The sequence below is a fragment of the Triturus cristatus genome, chromosome 6 (assembly GCF_964204655.1).
Source record: "Triturus cristatus chromosome 6, aTriCri1.1, whole genome shotgun sequence".
In the NCBI taxonomy this organism is placed as follows: Eukaryota; Metazoa; Chordata; class Amphibia; order Caudata; family Salamandridae; genus Triturus; species Triturus cristatus.
Genome location: NC_140589.1, coordinates 1,043,404,141 through 1,043,424,912, shown reverse-complemented (window position 1 = coordinate 1,043,424,912; position 20,772 = coordinate 1,043,404,141). Strand labels below are relative to the sequence as shown.

The window sequence follows — 20,772 nt, the reverse complement described above, 5'->3', positions numbered from 1 at the left end:
ACTATCAGCCATTGAGATGTACATGGAATGAACGTAACCTTTATGGAAGAGGATGGTCAAAGCAGTCACGGAGAGTCATCCTCTAAGCCCAATATATTTCTTAAATGGCTGCATCTAACCAGAGTTTTCAGAATATACACAAAATACATTTAACACACAAAATGAGTAATTAGCTAGAATATCTGGCCCTCCTGAACCTATGTTGGACATTCCTGTACTAAACCAAGGTTGTCAAACCTAATTTTCGGTGCGACCTGTGGGCTCAACAGAAGGCTGAACTGGTTAATGCTGTATTCAGTTGGTCCCTCTATTCTAAGACGAATCTCTGGCTATGATGCAGCATCGAAATCGAAATTTGGTTGCTAGATATATCTGTAAAAAAGTGAAGATTGAAACATGGAGAATTTCAACCATTTTGAAATTGCAATTAAAGGTTAAAACAAATGGTCTAGAGTGCGCACATTTTAAAACCAGAGTTAGAGTACCGTCAGGGAATGCAGCCAACTCATCACAGACACCCCTGCACAACTCAGGTAAATGTTCTACAGATTCTAATTGCTGCTTTAACCTTTGCGGTAGATGCCGAAACGTGTGTGAGGGATGGGGTGAACGGACTGAAAACAAGAACACTGCCGGGAGAGCACACATGGGCCAAAGGAAAAGGAGCTGCGAGTGACCAAACAGAATAATTAATATTTTTTTTAAAAATACTTTTAAAAATTTACAACTCAGTTACCAAAGACCAGCGGGCTCATATCAATGAAAAGATTGAGAATCCCTGCAAAAAACCCTCACCAAGAAAGGGAACAACCCACCACGATCTGTAACACCATTTGCAGGTAAACTATTTGGTACAATAGGGTAGAGTGCAGAGCTCAAAACAAATGACAGTTCTCTTGGTATTCCCAGTAGTGGTGGACAACTTATTCTAAACATGCAACAGAGGTCACCTGTTTCCACCACCCATTTCAAATAACTATAGACAACAAGGCCAGCGACCCAAATCTTAAAAACAAGAGCAGTATCTGATGTCTAAGGTGCTGACCTTGCCAAATACCACCCAACTTTACACTTGCACGCTGATCAGCAGAAAACCTGCCTGGTGCCATGAAAGAAGACCAAGTAGTATATATACCCTTTCTTTCTTGCTACTTCTCCAAAGAAATTTCTTATCCACAACCATTGCTCTCCAAGGCTGCTTCTCACACTCTAGGCCTTTGCTTGGCCTTCTCGGTCACTGAACTGAAGCCCAGCAAGCAGCTGTGATCTAGATTTCAGAGAACACAGGTGAGAGAGGATCATCGGACTGTACCTGAATCTTACGCCTTACTAACCACATATGAAGAGCTATTCTAATACTCTAACAGCTCTCTCTCGATGGCCCTTGGTACATTGTTTTATTGTGTATCTGAGGTCCTCTACAACATAATCACGTAGTTCAGGTCTTTAAGTCACTGTGGACTAGTCCTACCACAGGATTGCAATAAGTCTTGTTCAGAACACCGTCTTGTTCAGAACACCATCGCAAACATCTTTACCACTTCTCTATAAATGTGAAGATTCTGGATGTGGGCTTATTTGCAATTTTGCCTCTATAGAACAATTTAAGCTCAAAAGGGTACGTTTTTCCAATAACACATCTATCATATGTTACTGAGATAGCCAATAAACCAAAAAGTAACAAAGCAGTGATTAATGTAAAGTTCCAAACGATGTCCACTTCAGAAATGGGCCTGTTGACATAAAACTGAATGAAAAACTATTGGAGAACTAATAAACTTCTTAAGGATGTCAAATGCACTCAAATCAAGTGTTTACCAGTTGTTTAAAAGGTGTGATTACATTGAAACATTTTCTTGCTGCTTGTTAAATCAACATTATGTTGAACCTTTTGTCAAATAAACTCGCTTTTTGTTTTGCTTACATTGAGTTAAGAGCAAACACGTTAAACTAGTTCAGCTGGTACAAAAAATACAACAAAACACGCGAACGTGTGCATAGTATATTTAAAAAATAAATCAGGTAACATTTTGCAGGCTGATCAAAATGATAACTACACCTAACAATCAATCTCAACAACATACGTGAGTCAAACTACAAAAAATAAAATGAAACAAATACTATTGGTGCAGAAATCAGCAAAACACAGCACGAATAGTAACTTCCTTCAAAACCAAGACAGCAGTAATACGCCCCAATGCTCTCGAATTTCAGTGCAACTTGAAATCAACACCCATGGGCAGTCAGTCAGTCGTGAGATCAAGAAGATCTCAACCCACATCATAATCGGCAACCTTGCGGGAGAGTTAAAACCTCACTGTCGGGGAGCATTTTCCAGAAACAATATCCTCAAAACACACACAATCGAGTCTGGGTCCTCTTGTTCTCAGATGACCAGGTAACGAAGTGGACAAACGGGTTATAAAATTGACACACGACGCCCACGACAGTAAATGGCAACAGCTTACTCGTGAAAACTAGAATTGTGATACAGGGCACTCCAGAATCTGCGTGTGAACAAATTAATCACTTTTAAATTAGGAGTGTGCGCTGCTCTGAAAACGGACCTGCCTGTGCCCATGGAAATATTGCTATGAACTAGAGAACCAACGGTTAACTAGGCTCAGAACGCACAACAATGGTCAGGTCGTAGGACGAGTTTCATAAAAAGCAATCCAAAGTTAATTCATAAGGTAAAAATATTTAAAAAAATAACAATAAAAAAATAAAGTTAATTCATAAATTACATTGTTTATTAGTAACATTACCAACAAGTTTTGATGAACACATTCTCAAATGAAAAGCTCTGATAATTTACATGAATTTGCAATGCAGTCCTAACTCACATAAGATTGACCTTTGGTTGGGGTACTTGGGGCAACTATAAAATAATTATTATTTTGATGTGGTTTATGCATTGAGCTCATAACTTCTAGGCGGGTTGGAGCAGAGAAGAAAGGGACAGACGCAGGAGGGAAAAGCAGCAACACGGATGGAGGCAGGAGGGGGGGGAGCGATAAAAGCAGCAACATTGACAGATATATAAAGGAGATGGCTTGGAAACACAAGCACTCGATAGATAGACAGAGATATAGACAGAGACAGATAGGATATTCAAAAAACGGGAGCAGTGGATGGACACAAGTACTTGGTCCATACTCTAGGGGACTTCCAAACATAAGTAGAGCACATGACCCCGGCATGTCATGACAAAAAGCAACAGAGGAAATGAGAGCAATGCTGAAATTAACTAATGGTAAACTATGGGTGGGCTGTAAGCCCAATGTATATAAACAAAAGGTCTAGACCTTAAAAGGGAGCAAGGCAAAGACATTTTAAAATACTGTACAAGGTGCAAAAATCCTGCATCAACGCATTCCCTTTCCGTATGGTTTGTGACTTTTGAGACTAGAAGTAACCTTTTGTGTGTAAAAGAACCCCTAGGTATTTATACTCGTCAAGTGTTCTGGCGTAGGCCTTGCCGGTGCCATTTACGGTTCCCCCCTGAAGCGGTTACTGACCAACACGACTTTAGATTTTTTTCCGGTTGATACGCATCCCACTGGTGATGGAATATTGATTTATTGCATCATTGGAAGCCGATTTTAGTTTGACCTAAAAGGATTACGTCATCAGCATATAGTAGGTTTGAAAGGTGAAATCTCCAAGCTTTGGTGGATGTGAATTAACTGAGTCCAAAGCAGTCATCATGTCGACCAGTAAAATACTGAATAACATGGGTGACAGCGCACATCCTTGTTTAGACCTTGGTGTGTTGTAATCCTTTCAGAGTCGAGTACCATCACCTATCTGGATTCTCAACCAGGTGCCTGTATGAGGAAGTCTTATAGCTTGCAGCAGCGTTTGCGTTACTCTTCAGATAGCATGGACAAGGGAAGGTTACACGGTACACAGTAAAATGCTGCATTGAGGTCGATCAAACAGTTATAACTGCTTGTGCTTAATTAGCATTTAACCTAAGACTACGGCCAGTGCCATAATATTAGTGATGGTCCCAGTACCACGAGGGAAGACAGTCTGTTTTAGAAGAATTTTGCTTTGATCAGCAGCCCGGATTATTATTTCTTCGAGTATGAGTGAGGTGAAGTACCTTGCTTCATTATCAAGTAGTGCTATGAGGCAGTAATTTGCTGGGTTGCGACCTGCCACACGCCCTCAAATTTCGTGATGACGAACGTCTCTCTCAGGGTGTTTAGAATAATTTAGGACTAGTTAAGGTATCTAGAGAGGAGGGCAAGTTTGTCATTTAGTAGTTGACATGCTAGCTCTTTTGCAGCGCGCTCCGACTGTGCATTAGTTATTTGGTTGTTTAAGATCGCCGAGCTTTGTCCCTATGCCAGAGGCTAACGCTACTAGTGTGTGCAAGAGATCAAGTTAGATATCCATTTTCTTAGACTGATAGTTTCGAGTGTCTACAGAAGACTGAAATGTTTTTTAACAGGATATCACATGTCTGTGAAAGTACATACGGAGTCAAATCCTAGTACTTTTATTGGGTGATCATCCAATGTTTTTGCATGAGCAGGTCTGAGCTTCGATTTAGTTTCCTATTTCTGATCCTCCGGGGGCTCTCTTGAAGGACAGGAAAGGTACTCTGCAGCGTCACTTCCATTTTTCGACCCTAGGATTTTAGCTGTTATACCTGAGATTGTAAGTGGAGTTAGATTCATCCAATACTGCTTCAGCATTTCTATATTCGGTGGGATCCCGCTTAGAACTTGCTCAGAACATGCCTGGGTGATCAGAAGATCATTAAGATTTGGTTTAACTATTTGCTCAGCTGAAGGCAGTTTGATAATGGGAGTGTGACTCAAGCTACGGAGATTAGGGTTGGGTCGGCGTGAGTGGTCAGGTTAAAACCGATGTTGGTGTGGTAACTGGACACTATGTACAGGTGTCTCAGACTTGCTTTGCTTGGACTGATTGGGACAGGAAGGCTTGCCACTTGTAATTTTCTCAGCAAATGACAGCAGCAGGGTGTTTAAGGAAGGAGCATTTTAAAGCATTTTGGTGGGTTTTTTCCGAAAATCCGAGTAAGGAGGAGGAGGTAATGTCATACAGTGTATGCTTTACCAAGTTAAACTGTGCTTTTGATGGACAACAATCATCAGAACTGTTCAAAACTGATTCTACTAACACCAACAGGATATGCGGGCCTTAGTCCTGCTAGCTCACAGTGCACCATCTGTACCCCTAACCAGTAACTGTAACAGGAGGATTATGCACCCTCAGAACATGACAACCCTGACTCCCCAACGAAAGCATGTTAACAGTTCTAGAAGCTTTTTGTTTGGTTACTCATGCATACCAAAGAGATACAGAAATAATACACAACATGCAGTTTCAATATTTATTGAAGCATTGCGATTCTTGAGTAAAACATGTGCTGCAATAATCAATAGAAGGAAACATAATTGGGTTATTAGCATAACAAGAATAGTGAAAAAGATAAACAGTTCTTCCATTTTGCTGTTATAGAATATATGTGTGCATATAAGTACAGTAATACATTCTACTACTATCTAGCGCTACCTATCCTAGCATGCCTAGGGTGGAGGAATCTGCCAAATCCCTGTAGGGTAATATAACTCCCCCGTTACCGGTGGGTACGTGTCATCGGGAAGCCAGTCTTTGTGTAGAGCTGGGCTACATACCTCATGAGGTATAAAGGAATCAGATGGGCTGGTATTCCTGCATGTGGCCACCTCTCGGTGCCAGTGAAATGCTCTTCTAACTAAAAAGGAAGTGATGCAGTTTATATAATAAGCATCACCCATGTTGTAATGCTAAATTCCCAGCCAGGCCGATATTGTTTATCATATTGTGATAGCTCTGTCGCGGAACAGACAATAACAAACACCAACAAGTTGCGCAGCGAACTTAGCCCTATTACAGAATGTTCATGGTATTGTGATAATATGCCTATAAAGTGGAAATGCAAACAATGCTGTTTTCAGAGATTATCCTGCACCGGCATGCATGCATGTGTGTGTTAAATGTCATCAAGTTTTAAGAAAGAAGGCAACTTAAAAATGTAACCATGTAAAATGGTGGTGTTTCTACCCAGACCTACAACGTGACTTCTTAACTGTAAGGAATTGGGTTTCCTGGGCCACTTTTGTTTTTGTATCTTTAAGCATAGAGGGGGACTTTATGTTTTCCACTTCCTGTAACTGGATTTTTTTGGGAGACCCTCTAACTTTCCCCGATCTCATTATTTTCCTTGTAAAATATTTAATGTCAGTTGTGTTGGTTTGATTTTCGCGCAAGGACTCAGTTATTTTTATATAATAAAAAGACACTGGGTTGTGAATCGTTTGCACACATCTTCCCAGCAGCGATAGACTGTAGTTCTTAAATAGGTGTGTTAACTTGTTGCCACTCATCAATATTTGTATACATCAAGCTGATGCTTTGTGACTTGCACAGAGCTGCGCTGGCACTGATGGAATAGGATGCTTGCTTTGGGATTTACTTGGTGGCTTGCTGCTGACGAGAGGCAACTACCTCGAAACACGTGTCCAGGGATGGCTAACGCAACACATACTGTTCTTTATACATCGTGGCATAGGCGTACCCGCCGTCGCCACTACATCTACCACAGTCCTTTGGGGCAACTTGCTGGTGTGACGAGCAGTGTGCGACCAACCTTTGCTTAATTCATTACGGCTCCCTTGAGCCAACGGGCTGACGAGCCTTGGATCTGCACCTGCGCGCCATGAGAGGTACTTGACCTGTTTTAATTACATTTTGGCAGTCCACGCGGCACCCCTTTACACTGACCTGCTCCCTGCTGACGAGAGGCAACTACCTCGAAACATGTGTCCAGGGATGGCTAACGCAACACATACTGTTCTTTATACATCGTGGCATAGGCGTACCCGCCGTCGCCACTACATCTACCACAGTCCTTTGGGGCAACTTGCTGGTGTGACGAGCAGTGTGCGACCAACCTTTGCTTAATTCATTACGGCTCCCTTGAGCCAACGGGCTGACGAGCCTTGGATCTGCACCTGCGCGCCATGAGAGGTACTTGACCTGTTTTAATTACATTTTGGCAGTCCACGCGGCACCCCTTTACACTGACCTGCTCCCTGCTGACGAGAGGCAACTACCTCGAAACACGTGTCCAGGGATGGCTAACGCAACACATACTGTTCTTTATACATCGTGGCATAGGCGTACCCGCCGTCGCCACTACATCTACCACAGTCCTTTGGGGCAACTTGCTGGTGTGACGAGCAGTGTGCGACCAACCTTTGCTTGCTGGTGGAATGGTTGTAGCTTAGTGGTAGGTTAATCATGACCTCCCCCATCCCCCCCTGGAAGAATAATAGGCCAAACAATGAACAGCAGGCGCTGTAGGCAGCTGTAAATAGTAGACAAACAGGCAGTAGTCAAGCAAGAACTGACGGAGCAAAGAAGGAGGAAGCAGATAGAAAGCGACTTCCACCACTAGATGCCCCGCTAAACGTATCTGCTGCAGTGGTACACAGCATCGATGATGATGGCAATAGGGGGCAACAAAGCAATGGTAAGTGGCAGGAGGCATGGTCATCAAGGATACCCTGAGATGAGAAGGCGAGGAAATGAGGTAAGGAGGTAAGGAGTGGTGATGAGGAGACGAACCGCATGGAACCCAGACACTTGGTGGGAAACTGAAAGGCCTACCCCATGCAAGCCTCATCAGCTAAAAGCCGGACACTTCCACGCACCTAATTACTCCCCACACACTGATCAGCCTGCTTGATCTTCTAACTGATGCTGCAGCTTCTAAGATGCCTGGCTCAGCACCACCAATCTGGCCCATCACTTGGCCTAGCGGCAGTGGTGTGGAGCTCCTAGGCGAAGGCTGGCTTCCAATGGCAGCTTCTTCAACTGGCAACAGATCCTGGGTTGTCCTGGCATACTAGCGGGAGCCTGAAACTTGGAGCTCTGACAGGAGCACACAGGTGAGTGGCACGTGGTTTGTGTCAATAAGTGGCCGGTGTCTCCTTGCTGTTTCCCTCCTGCAATGCTCCACTTCATGCCCTCAAGCCTCAGTCCCACCTCTGCCCTCTGGACTCGCTCTCACAGGTTATCACTATAATAAATGTTCAACTAAAACCTGTATCAACATTGAAAATATGTGACTGGAGGTTTTTCATGTTTCAAGTGCAGTGGTCTGAGGGATTCTGAAAAGCTCTTCCAAAATAATGCTACAGGTTGCTCACCTCAGGGAGGGTACTGCAACAGACAGCCTCTCTATTCACCTAGTACCTCTTACACATTTACTACACCTTATCATGGAACTCATTAGCCGGCCGAACTCTGACCTGGAACCACATTCAGAACGCACACCAGGAACCTCGGGATAATCAAAGGCAAACCGGACATCTTTGCACAAGTCAACGTTGTCACTGCATCCTGCTTCCACACCCTGAAGAGGCTTAGGAAGATCTTCAAATGGCTCTCAAGCAACACTAGAAAACTGGTTACTCACGCCCTAGTCACCAGCAAGTTGGACAGTGGGAATACTCTATATGCTAGATCACCAAACCACTAACTAGAAGACTACAAGTCACCCAGAACATGGTAGGCAGATTCATCCTCAACCTCCCAGAACAAACACCACACCTCAGGGTACGACACTGGCTCCCTATACACAAACACACTCATTTAAACCCGTCACACACATTCAAGGCACTACACAACTCAGGCCCCCTCTACCTGAACCGTTACATCTCCTTCCACCAACCACCTAGACACGTCCGCTCTGCAGGACTCCTACTCTCAAACATCCCATGCATACACAGACCTGATCAAGAGGACAGCCGTTCTCTTACATCGCTCCTAAAGTGTGGAACGACCTCCCAGTCCAAATCAGAGCCTCCACTATTCTTGAAATCCGCAAGAAGGTGAAGACCAGGCTTTTCAATTAACCAGTCTACCATAATCGTTGCTAGGCACACACACCTGCTCAGCCCTAGGACACCTTTGCGGGTGATCGTGTGCTTTACAAAGACACATAACATTCTTAACAGGATACTCAAGGTGCCTTGTGGGAATTTTGATGGCACTGGACATTGTGCAGGTGTGTAAAGCTGCCGCTCTATGCAGTAATTCCTACTCCCATGCAGCTGGGAGGGGGCCACGTGAAGCTGCTGATCCGTTGGGTAATTCAATGATTTGGCACCGGAAGCAGAAAAAGAAAGAGTGACGCACTTGGAGTTCTACGGTTGCATTTCAATATTTGACATAAGTTACGCCCGCACTGGACACTTCAAATCTTATGTGAAATTAAATTAACGGGATGTCAAAGGCGTACAACACTGTAGTTGCAACGTACTAGAGTCACAAGAGTCTGGTACGCAATATGGAGCAATTGTAGTCAAGTCCATCAGAATTTTCAAATGGCGAGACAGGTGCAATAACTGCATTCGTGCTTTCTTCAATAGGCAGCGTTATTCTGAAATGTGTCTCACAACTACCAGCATAGGTGCTCGTGTGCCACTTAACTCACAGCCTTTGAAAGTGCACATCCCTGCTGCACAGTCTAAGGCAGGCTTGAGTCGGCGTCTTTGGAGAGGAACCATTATCTTTAGCCTGGATACAAATTCTGTAAGCCAGACAGTGGAGCTTTTCAGTGAATCGAAACTAATAGAAAGCAGGTTTGGTGCCTCGCGGTTATCGATGAGGTACAACAGCCGATTGGGCAATTCACCCGCAACCCTGCTATGTCCCATCAACTTTGGAACCCTGCATTTTTACCATGCCAGGGAAACTGAGAGAAAGAAAATGATCTAATAGAGGAAAGTGAGAAATGGTGCCGCACAAAAAAAATGCACCCAGATTACAGTTTCGCCAATTGCCCTCATTTAAGGATCACAAAGAAAACAATTATTTCAACTAGTTCGTCTGGCTGCTCCATCCCCCTCTCTCCCAGACGTTACGTTTTGATACCAAGAAGCCACAGTGGTCGACGCATGACCAGGCCATCGTCTGCCTCCAACATACCACATCTATATATACTGAATAAGATAACCTGTCGTATATGGGCAGAACAGAAAAGTACCAGTAACTACAAACAAGGGAAGAAATTCATGACCGACCAGACCAGCCACAAACCTATAACCAAGCCGGCTGGAATTGGGCCATTTTTGCGGGCGTGGTTTTTCCGCATAATTATGGTTTTGTCGCATTTGTGACATAGCCAGCCTTTTTCTGCCTAATCTGCAGATTAAGAAAACTGTTTCTAGTTAAAACGGACCAAAAGTTGCTAAAACGTAGCAGCCCGTGTTGCCGCTCAGTGAAAGGCTTTTTCTAAAGGATTACTGGTTACCGTTCTGTTGCTTATTACTAGATTTGAGCGTTAACCACACGGTTGTAAGCCAAACTTTGCAAAGGTTAACTGGTTATCTCATAGTTGTGGATTCCTGCAGTCACCTGTTTACCTGGTACTCAAGAGTTGAAACTCTGGACAAGAAAATATTCTAGTGTGCCAAAATAATAAAATAGCGTAATCAGGATGTACAAAATGTGCTGCTCCATAACATACCCGGCGGATATCGGAGTAGTAGTTCACAAAAGGTCTGACTAAGCATGGCTGGTAGTTAAAACCTAAGTGCAGGAAAACGAAACAAAAAGCACAGCACCTACCGGATTTGGATTCTTAAAGTTTAAAAAATGAACGTCAGGTAACCAAGCGAAGATAAACCCCCCACTCAAAACGAGAAGCACGCACACACTCTCCAACATTATACTCAAGTAAAGTATTACAAAAGCGAGTTTTTCTGCTGCCACGTGCTCCTCCTCTAAGCGGACCATTCCTAACTTGGAGAGCTTCATGGCGCTCTCTGGTCCGTACGAGAGGATGAACAGACAATTCAGAACAGATAGGTTGTGACTAAAATCTGATGTAGATGTGGTCACCTGAAGTGTGTTCCATCTCAGAGGCGCCCTGGGACGCACACGTGGCCTTTTGCAATGTATTGTTTTTGGGGGGGAACCGAAACAAGCTTGGTTGGGAGAGGGCCAAGAGCATCTTATGTTATGTCAACATTTCAGCCACTGCATTTGCAAGATTAAACAGGAACACATTTTCCTACGGCAATTCACTCCACTCTTCTGCCATTTCTAGACACAGCAAATAACTAGTGTTACCATTAGCCAAATTAAGGGGACCCATACATGATGGTAATCACCCAACCTACCTACTAAAAACTGGGCAGAGTCCCCAGCACTGGACATGGTCTGGGCATAGAGGGATGCAGACAGGCTGGTCTTTAGCAATCTTCTCTCTGCTGCCAGTCTAAAATAGGGCGTGGGTGGATGACATCCCAACTGGCAATGACTAGAGAGCACACTTCCAATACAGCACCGCTAAAATGGACACATTTGACAGCGAAGTAAAAATGGCAGATGCTCTTGCCACAATACAAGCGGACTATAAAGTTAAATTAAAACAATTATTGTCAAAGCCAATAGGACTCGCCAATGCAAGAGATATTGTCTTTGCGACTGTTTAGCCATTTTGATCCAATGCACTACCCTATACCTCTCTTAATATAACCTCTACCTCCACTCTCTGGCTCATCCCAAACCTCATTTTACTACTATGATCTCCCTAAGCTATTTCTAGAGATTCTTCCCTTCTCTATCTCCTGTATACTCACCCCAAACCTCATCTTACTACTATGATCTCCCAATAAATACTTTCTGGACTCCTCCCTCTTCTATTCCCTCATTTTACTTTTCAAGCCAACTAGCAGACTCAGATGCCCACCACTCAAATTTCACTATACTAATCCACCATCAATCCTTTTTGGGTTCCGGAGTACTGTGCTACTCACCGAAAAGCACTTTGACGCCTCATCATGGTTAGTAAGCGCTATATATATACACAATTACAATACATTCACCAGCACCACGCTCACCAGCAGCAAGAGTGCCTTGGGCACTAATGTAACTAGGCAGGATGCCACCACCCACCTCCATCCATATGCTGAGTAGTAAGAAATAGCCAAAACTGAGATGCAAGGGGGCTCACACCCTCGTGCCACTGCATCTCTGTTATAATGACAGCTACACCGCTGACCAAGCTCTCATCTTTCTCAGCACAAACATCTTCTGCAGACAGAACAAGCCCACCCTTTGTACCAGGGGCATAGATGCCCGTGTATATACAATGACCCCAGTTTGAACCCACCCTGAAAGCCACAATACCTCTAAAGAGATTACATAAAAGGTCGCTGAAGATGTAGCGAATAAGGCGATGTGATCAAAATAAGCCACTACAATTAACTCTGTTTAAAGAAATGTTAACGTGCAGAGATAAGGAATCCAACAACAGCTAACCTGTGTTCTGTAGCACAGAACAGGCAGGCACACAGCCCACTGATTTACCAGCTTAAGTTGCTCTGGCACATGTTCCTAAGGAATGTATTGGTTAGAAACGTCAAACTAAATCACACAACCATGTGCCGTACATTTACTTAAACGCAAAACAAAGCTACCAGGCTAAAGGACGGTTAATGCAACTAAAGCCTTCACAACAGTCTGCAGTCAGTCCGCTTCTAGCTGGCAGTGGGCACAAACACAGCGATCACCGTATGGAGGAATGAACGGGCATAAAGCACCGGGCAGTCACAGAACGCCTCATCTTGCACTACACTAAGACAGCATCCGTATTTAAACCCTGAAAGAAGAATAAAAGTCACCCACAGACCAAACATATATACCCCTCACTAATTGCAAAGTCACCAACAATAAATGTCGAAAGGGACAAAGGCTGGGTAGCCGGCCCCCCGCCCCCTATTTACATGCCTTCCATCATCGTCCACTGTGGCAGCAATAGCTGAACGCTCGAGAATACGAGGCGCTTAAGGACGGCACTTGCTCCGATTCAAACTTTCAATTAGAGCCGCGTATTTTTTTTTCCCAATGCTGGTCGTTCAATATAGGACAGGCGGCGCATGAGATCGATAGCACACGTTCCCTTACTAAACACGGCGGTTTCCATTAAGAGGACTCCTGGGAAGGAGTCCGATCCGAAAGGATGAACACAACCCCCCAGCCAAAGGTATTCACTTGGAGACTTAATCCCGTGTGCACAAGGAAGGATTTAATTTCCGGAGGGACCAAGTATATCCATAAAACAACACAACGGAGGGTGCAACGTGGGAACAATCAAATCAAAAGTCATGCACTAGACAGACTGTGAGATACTGGTAAAAGTACAATTGCTCGTGCTTCCGCTGGCTAACTGTAAATTGGAAGCACTTAAAATGTACCTTAAAAGGGTGGTTAAATAAAAGTACACCCTAAGCTGGAGCGCTCATGTCTGTGTTATCCCATTAGACAGGTACACTGAGTGATCTTGGCCGAAGTACAATTTCTAATACTTTGGATGCCCAACTGTAAACTAGAAGCCCTTAAAATGGACCTTAGTAAGGGACATACACTCACCATTTTCCCTGCTACGATTATTGAATTGTAAATTGGAGGCCTTTAAAACGGATCTCTATAGGGGGATTTAGCTACAATACAAACATGATCGACTTTTGTTGAGATCTGCAACTCCTCTAAATCAAGCAACTGTCTTTGCCCGTTTTATTTGTTTGTTTTTCACTGACCTATGCATAAAACAGGAAGATGTAACACTCCATCTCTATCCGCCACAGTAATGTACGCTCGTTCTCCTTGTTAACTTAGTTGGAATAAAATAAATAAAGTCCCTTTGTAGTGGCGGTTGGGAGCTGAGCTGCTATTTAAGCCCAAGCATGTGGTGTGTTTTCAATAAAAGGCACAGCGCCGGGTTCAACTTGGAATTTAACAAGCAAGCTCCAAGTCGCACCCCTCCCCCAGTAGGAGTTCAGCAGGAAGGTGCTCCCTCTCCACAACAGCTATTAAATAAATCACTACTAGGATGACCAAGAGCCCTTTCTCCAAAACAAAAGCACGAAACATGGCGGAAGTTGCAGGCTCTGCCTACTTCGATCAACATGAACCCACGCACACCTGAAGTCCGACGGGTCGGCCTCACTCCAAGGGCTTTACTGGACACACACCTGAAAACACCCGTGCTCAGCCCCCACCCAAACTACTCACTGGTGCCCCCCCCCCCCCCAAAGTCCTCCGCCCGCCAGCGCTGAAGGTGAGCTCTAGTGGCGCTCCACCTCCCCCACCCCCTTCCATGGAGTTCCGAGCGCTGGCTGGGGGCTCTCCGACCGCATAGTATGGGGCGCGCGTGATCTCTTACCTGTGGCGGAGGGGGGTTGTGCCCGCGCCGGCCCTCCAAGCAGCGAGACCAGCAGCAGCCACAGTCCGGCTGGGGCGTCCATGACTCGGCCAGCAACTTTCCCCAAGTTTCCCCAACGCTCCCAGTCCAGTGAACCGATCCCGCTTGGCGGCGTATTCCGCGACGCCGGCCGGGCCCGCGCGTTATCTGCCTCCCCGGGCGACGGAGGCGCTGCTGCCGGTGCTGGCTGGCGGGCGCCCGCGCTCCATGCTCTGCGGAGAAGGCTTCACGGCTCCTCCAGAGTTCGCCACTTTCAGGAGCGGCGGTGGGAGCGGGGCTGACGTCAGACAGTGGAGCCCCCGCCCGCAGCGCCCCCTGCTGGACGCGGATCGCAATCGAGACGAGAGACGGGACCCGAGGCGGAAAGGTAGAAGTGAAAACCGATACCCTCACCCCGTATGACCGCCCCCGAATCCAGGACACCCCCCTGAGCTCAGTAGGCGAGTGTGACATACAACACGGGGGCTGCCCTGGATATATGTAAGGCATTGCAACCGACGCTCCCGCAATACACCAGGCTCTTCGAAATTCTGGTAATTTCATATTTTCCCCTTTTTGGAAGACTTTTGGGCCATCGCTTGGAAGAGACATAGAGCGTACCTGACAAGCATGAACTGTCCAAAGCTGCTTTTGGGTGTGTGGTCCGACAGTGTGATGCTTTTACAATGGACATAAACGAATTCGTGCATGCTGCCTATCTACCCATTGTTTACTAATACAATTTGGAAACGGTTGGAATGGTAAACGTTATCCCAATGTCTGTCGAGTTTTATTTTCTGTGTAACGATCCCAAGTATGTTATCATGTGTTATGGTTACTTACTGTAAGCGAGTAGGTGTTTTTATTCACTGTTGATCATACACATTCATAATAAGCCCCAGCCAGCTTCACTCTCGCAGTTCCCTCACTCCTTCACACCACCCTCGCTCCTTCACATTTATCACTTAACCCATCACTCTCGCACTATCGCTTAACCCTTTATACCAAAACATCAGCCCTATTCTCTCAACACAGGCCACACTACAAATCCATGCTGTACCAACCACGCACAACAAACAGAGTAGCTTCTCATGCCGACTTCTAGAAGAGTCGTTCATGCGCACACCAGAGGTACAAAGTGAGAAAATGTTACAGTACAATAGGTCTGCTCTGATCAAGACCACAAGAAATTTCGGACGTGCAGGGGCGTAACACAGGCCCCCGCGGTGCGGGGGGGTGGGTCAAGCTCTAGGCGGCCCCCTCAGCACAGCACTCTGGCTGCAGAGCACCTGATTGAGCACATAGGGGGCCCCTCCACAAGCCTTGCAGGGAGGCCCCCTTGAGTTTCGTTACGCCGGTGGTGATCACTATTGCTTCAAGCTCACTCTAATACAAACAACTGCAGTCTGTGCCATCTTTCGGACCCCTCATTTGCCATCCCTCTAGCTCCTCTCTCCTTCACTGTCATCATCACCTTGCACTTTGCACTTTCTATCCATCTGCCTCATTACTCCTCCACACGCATCTCGCTTCCTCCTCATGTCTCTTCTCTGTCCCTTCATTCCTCTACATTCATTATGTGAAACGACAATTCAACGCCGGGTCCTCAGCCTGGTTCCGCACTCTCTGCTTGCTCCGCAGAATCTTCAAATGACTCCCCATCGGCATCAGGAAAACAGTGACGAAGGCCCTCATCACCAGCCGTTTGGACTATGGCAATGCACTCTATGCAGTCACCACCAGCGAACTCATGAGAAGATTCCAGATCATCCGGAACGCAGCAGCCAGACTGATCCTCAACCTGCACAAAAGCAGACACATCACCCAACATTTGAGAGATCTCCACTGGTTCCCCCATCCAGGAAAGATGCCAATTCAGACTACCAGCCAACGCCTACAAAGCCCTCCATGACCAAGAACCTGCATACATGAACCGCTGCCTGAACTTCTAACAACCATCCAGAAACCTCACCTCGCCCTCGGACAGACACTGCGCATCCGCCACTGCCACACCAGAGGACACTCCTTCTCCCACCTCGCTGCCAGTTCCTGGAACACCATCCCCTACATCTCCAAATGTCACCATCTCTGACAGATTTCAGGAAGGAACTCAAAACACTCTTGAGCTGCAACTCGCATCCCAGTGCCTGGATACCCTCATGGGTGATAAGCTGCGCTATACAAGTACTGCATAATTGATTGATTTTCTTGCTGTCCACTCACTCTTCCACTCTCACCATCCCTCTGCCGCTTGCTCCTTCACACTTACCCTTGCTCTACTTCGTTGTTCCTCTCCTCCAATCACTCCTTTACCCTCCCTAGCTGTCTCATCTCATCCTTCCTCCCCATTCTCCATCGCTCTACCCAATTCACTTCTCTACACTCAGTATCTCACAACTCTGACTATTTCACACTCTCCATCGCTCTTCCACCTTAAGTTCTGCAACCACAATTCACCTCTAGTTCAGGGCTGTCATGTTTTATGCCCTGAGCAAGCATTTTCTCCCTCGCTAATGGTACAGCGCTGTACATAGCCTTGTGCTCCTGGTGAAGCAAGATGAATGCGAAAAGCGTGTTCAAAGCTTTTGTCATCCCACAATTTTTTCAATAAATTGAGCCAGTCACTTCTCACGCAGTGAGGAAAAATGGCCTCCATAGTCAGTGGCATAGAAAGGGGGAAATGAGCTCCCAACGCAAGCAAGATAAATTATCCCACCCACCCCCAACTTTCATAGTAAAATCAGCTATAGTTGGTGCATAGTGGGCCTCTCAGACCCATGAACCCCGGTGTCACTGCACCTGTTGTACCGCTAATAACTACACCCGACACCCCCGTTAAGATGTGGTGAAACCTCACACCCAGCGTCATATTATCAAAAAACAGCATGACGACTTCGGCATGATTGGCCAAGATGTAAATATTTGGAGCACTTTTCGGTTTGCATGTCTACCATAACTGTGGGAAGCAGCAGGACATAGCGCGACAACCGCCCCTTTCATTTCCTAACTTTCCCCACATCTTCTATCTCCTTTGCGCGCATCTACACTCGAACGACGGCCACCCTCCAGTCAGGCGCGAGAGCCCCGGAAGCAGCAACATCCGCGGAGGATGGCAGCAGAGCGCTGAGAGCTGAGCGAAGCTCGCTGGTGCGCCTAGCGCTGCCTTTCCCTGTACACCTGCACTGCAAGCAGACTGACGTGCAGTTTAATCCAATGAATCCATTTATTCCAGGGATACAACGGCAGCCTCTCGGAACGGGCGCCGTTTACCAGGGGCAGGAGGCGGAGACAAGCGGTCAATGAAATTGGTCCATGGACTTCACCGGGACGCGCAATGGATTAATTGTACAATAGACGTTGTCTGCCTGTCGCCAGTGGTGCTGCTGCTATTGTGATATTGGATTGTTGTGGACTCTGTTCTCCCTCCCAATATCAGCGACGGGCGCCTGCATGAGTGCCGCGCGCTCTCTTCCACCAAGGGAGCATTCTTATTGTTCTGAGTGCTTACAGAGAAGCATGCCGCCAGGGCTGGTTTCTGCCAGCCCCGCGTAGTTAAAGCACTAACAGGACGTGGGAAACGGCCACGGAACCGCGCAGCGCCTCTTTCTCTTGAAAACTAGAGGCACCTCTTGCTCCGGAGCTGCACAATAGCGCGCCCAATGCCTGTGGTCCGTCTAAAGGGGGTTAGATGGCGGCAGCTCTTCCTAGGAGCCGCACTTTGGAGCGCAGATCTTGGCGCCTACAAGCGGCGATCTGTGTCCTTGTTTCTTGGGTGGGCACAGGAAGCTAATGAGTGGCGACGTTCATTTTGCAAAGGGCGAGCAGCACACCAAGGCTCAAAGGGTAAGCATCAGAGGCTGGTTTTACCGTCACGCCTCAGTCCTTCGGTTTCTGCCATTTATTGCTGCAGGAGTAGTCGCTGTGAATCTCAGCTCGAAACCAGCGCTATCCTTGAAATCAGAATGTTTAGAAACCGCTGGAGAGAAGAGAGTGGGCACGCCTCATGGTGTCTTCTTGTCTAGGAATGTGCGCCATGGTCTGTAGATGGGGCCACTCACTGTCTTTATTTGCGCCAATGCGCACATTCACGCAGGTGCGCCAGGTAAAAACACGTACAGTGCTCCCTATGACATTTAATGGCTCCCCTCAAGGCAGTAACAGGCGCGTGCCCCGGGGCAGCACATTCACTGAAATACAAAGGGGCAGTTTACAAGTGTTCTGTGTTTCATAGTGTAGGCGGCACTCTAATATCAGGGATCTCTTATGAGCTTTAATTTCAGACCAACTATTAAAGGAACATTGACACGTTTAATAATTTCAGCATTGATATGTTTACAAAGATTGGATCATACGCTGTTGGACCATAAATATTGACTAAATGTGAAAAGTTTTTTTTATCGATCTCGACTTTACCATGGACAAATCTCCCATTAGCAGCACAATGTTTATGTTGAATTTGAAAAGGAAGCGTTTATCAAAAAAAGAATGGCAACACCATTCTTCTTTCTACCAGCTGGTGAAAAAATAATACCACTATTCATCCTTTAGCCGTAAAGGATAACATTGTATCATCAATATACATTTCTTGAGTCAAGCAAACATCTCCCTCATTCCTAGAGAAGTATTGACTTATTTTTTTGCATTTAACTGGAGGTCTAAGCACTTTGACAAATAATAAAATAATTTGAAGTTGATAATTGGGCATTGCTAAAGGGTTAAAAACATTGTAAAAAATCCAGCACTAAAGACTGACCCTTCGCTACCTAGCCTTATTACTAACGCGTGCAAAGCTGCCCATATGGTATCGAAAGTATATAAACTACTCTTACCAAAATCTTCCCAAGCGCACTCACAGGATGAGCCCAAATGGGAGTTAGAACCATCCAAAAGTAATTTAAAATGTGATTAGAAACATATCTACAAATCCCCTTTCACTAATAAGATAACACCAATGCTGTCCCAAGTTAAATACATATTCATTTACAGAGCCTACTGGAACCCCCAAAACGTACATAAACGTAACCTCAGGCCAGTACCTACCTGCTGGAACGGTGGCAATCACATATGTGACCTGGCGCAAATGCTCCTTTATTGTCCCATACTGCAAAATACTGGCATTATATTTTTAAGTTCATTAAAATACCCTGGGTATTAATCCTACTCATGAATTCGCCTATATTCTGCTAGGACCATTTGATCCACAAATAAAAAATGACGCATATGAATTTCAGCTCGACTTAATGCTGACTCTAGCCTGCAAACCGGTTCTCACTAACTGGAAGAACTCCAGTATTGTTTCATTTCATATGTGGCATGAATGGCCCACGTTTTTTAGAGGAGCGGATAATACCTTGCTGCAACTCACCCCTTCTTGTCCGACCAACAGACCTGTGTGGGGCTCACTTGACGGTGCTCCGTTGTCATTCAAACCACCATATGCTTATGAGCCTCCCACTAGGACCTGAAGGCCATGATTCAGTGTGCACTTGATCCTGGTTTCTTTTTAATCATATCTTCCAGTATTGTAACCTTTAACGAATTCAAAATCAGCTCACTCAAACTCATTCATTCCTTGTGTCAATTCAAGTGTTGACTGTACTTTCTACTGTGTGTTAAAACTCAGTATTGACAATTTACTGCACAGTCCTAACCCGCTTCCAATGGCGTCTGCAGATTTTTTTTCGGGGGGGGGCATGATCGAAAAAATTTGAAGATCGTGTCACGGGTATTATACCGGCAGTGCAATCTGTACATTTTTTTTAAAGGGCAGTAAAAAATCCAGGAGGGGGGGGGCAAGCACCCACCCTTGCCCGGCCCCTGAGAACGCTAATGCCCCTTTCCCTTTTCTTATGTTCCTCTTCCTGAACCGCTTGTGCTTGATAAGTTTGGTGAAACAGCTGTAATATGAATAGAACTGAAGGACACTTCTGTGTCTTATTTATTTCCTTTTCAGAACTGTTCTTATGTTTGTTTATTCTTTTGCAAAATCAATAAAGATTATTTGAACAAAACAAACACTGTACGGAAAAGAAAGAATAGAGATACTATCACAGTAAAATTATAAAGTAGCTTAGGGCTAACAAAAGAAAAACAAACAAACAACATAAAACACAAACATGTAAAGTTGACCACTCAAAATGAATGAAACCCAGTAGGACAAATGCAAAACAGAAAAGTAGCAACGGTGCCGTAAGCTACTAAGTGATATGTTATCTTAGCAGTCTGGATTGTGTTAACTAAAGGGCTTCAGTTTCTTGTTCCTCCATGTTACCTTTATGTTAGTGAAACGTTTTACCTGTTCTACACTTGATTTACGAGTGCAAGCAGTTTTATCCTTGGGGACTTATTTCGAAGGACTCTTTTTATAGATACTGATTGAATCTATCATGTTGAATAAGACTTCTTATTTTTTATGAGAATTATGCAGATCTGAACTCCAAACTGGATTTCCTTTATGTTTGCCTTGGGATCCTTTTTGATGGGAAGGGGCACAT

At 45.4% G+C, this 20,772-nt stretch overlaps 1 protein-coding gene across 15 annotated transcripts in view; it reads right to left on the bottom strand.

Annotated features, from left to right (window-relative positions):
- Positions 1-14,591, bottom strand: part of PTPRK (protein tyrosine phosphatase receptor type K) — a 1,135,739-nt gene extending 1,121,148 nt beyond the window's left edge. For 8 of the 15 annotated variants that reach the window (XM_085611833.1, XM_085611839.1, XM_085611837.1 and 5 more), the window contains exon 1: positions 14,261-14,489. In XM_085611833.1, coding sequence (XP_085467959.1) covers positions 14,261-14,342 — 82 coding nt within the window. In that variant the 5' untranslated portion in view covers positions 14,343-14,489. Of the gene's footprint in view, positions 1-14,260 lie in introns of all 15 variants that reach the window. The other 7 variants (XM_085611835.1, XM_085611836.1, XM_085611843.1 and 4 more) reach the window with 4 other exon arrangements.
- Positions 14,592-20,772: the final 6,181 nt, after the last annotated feature.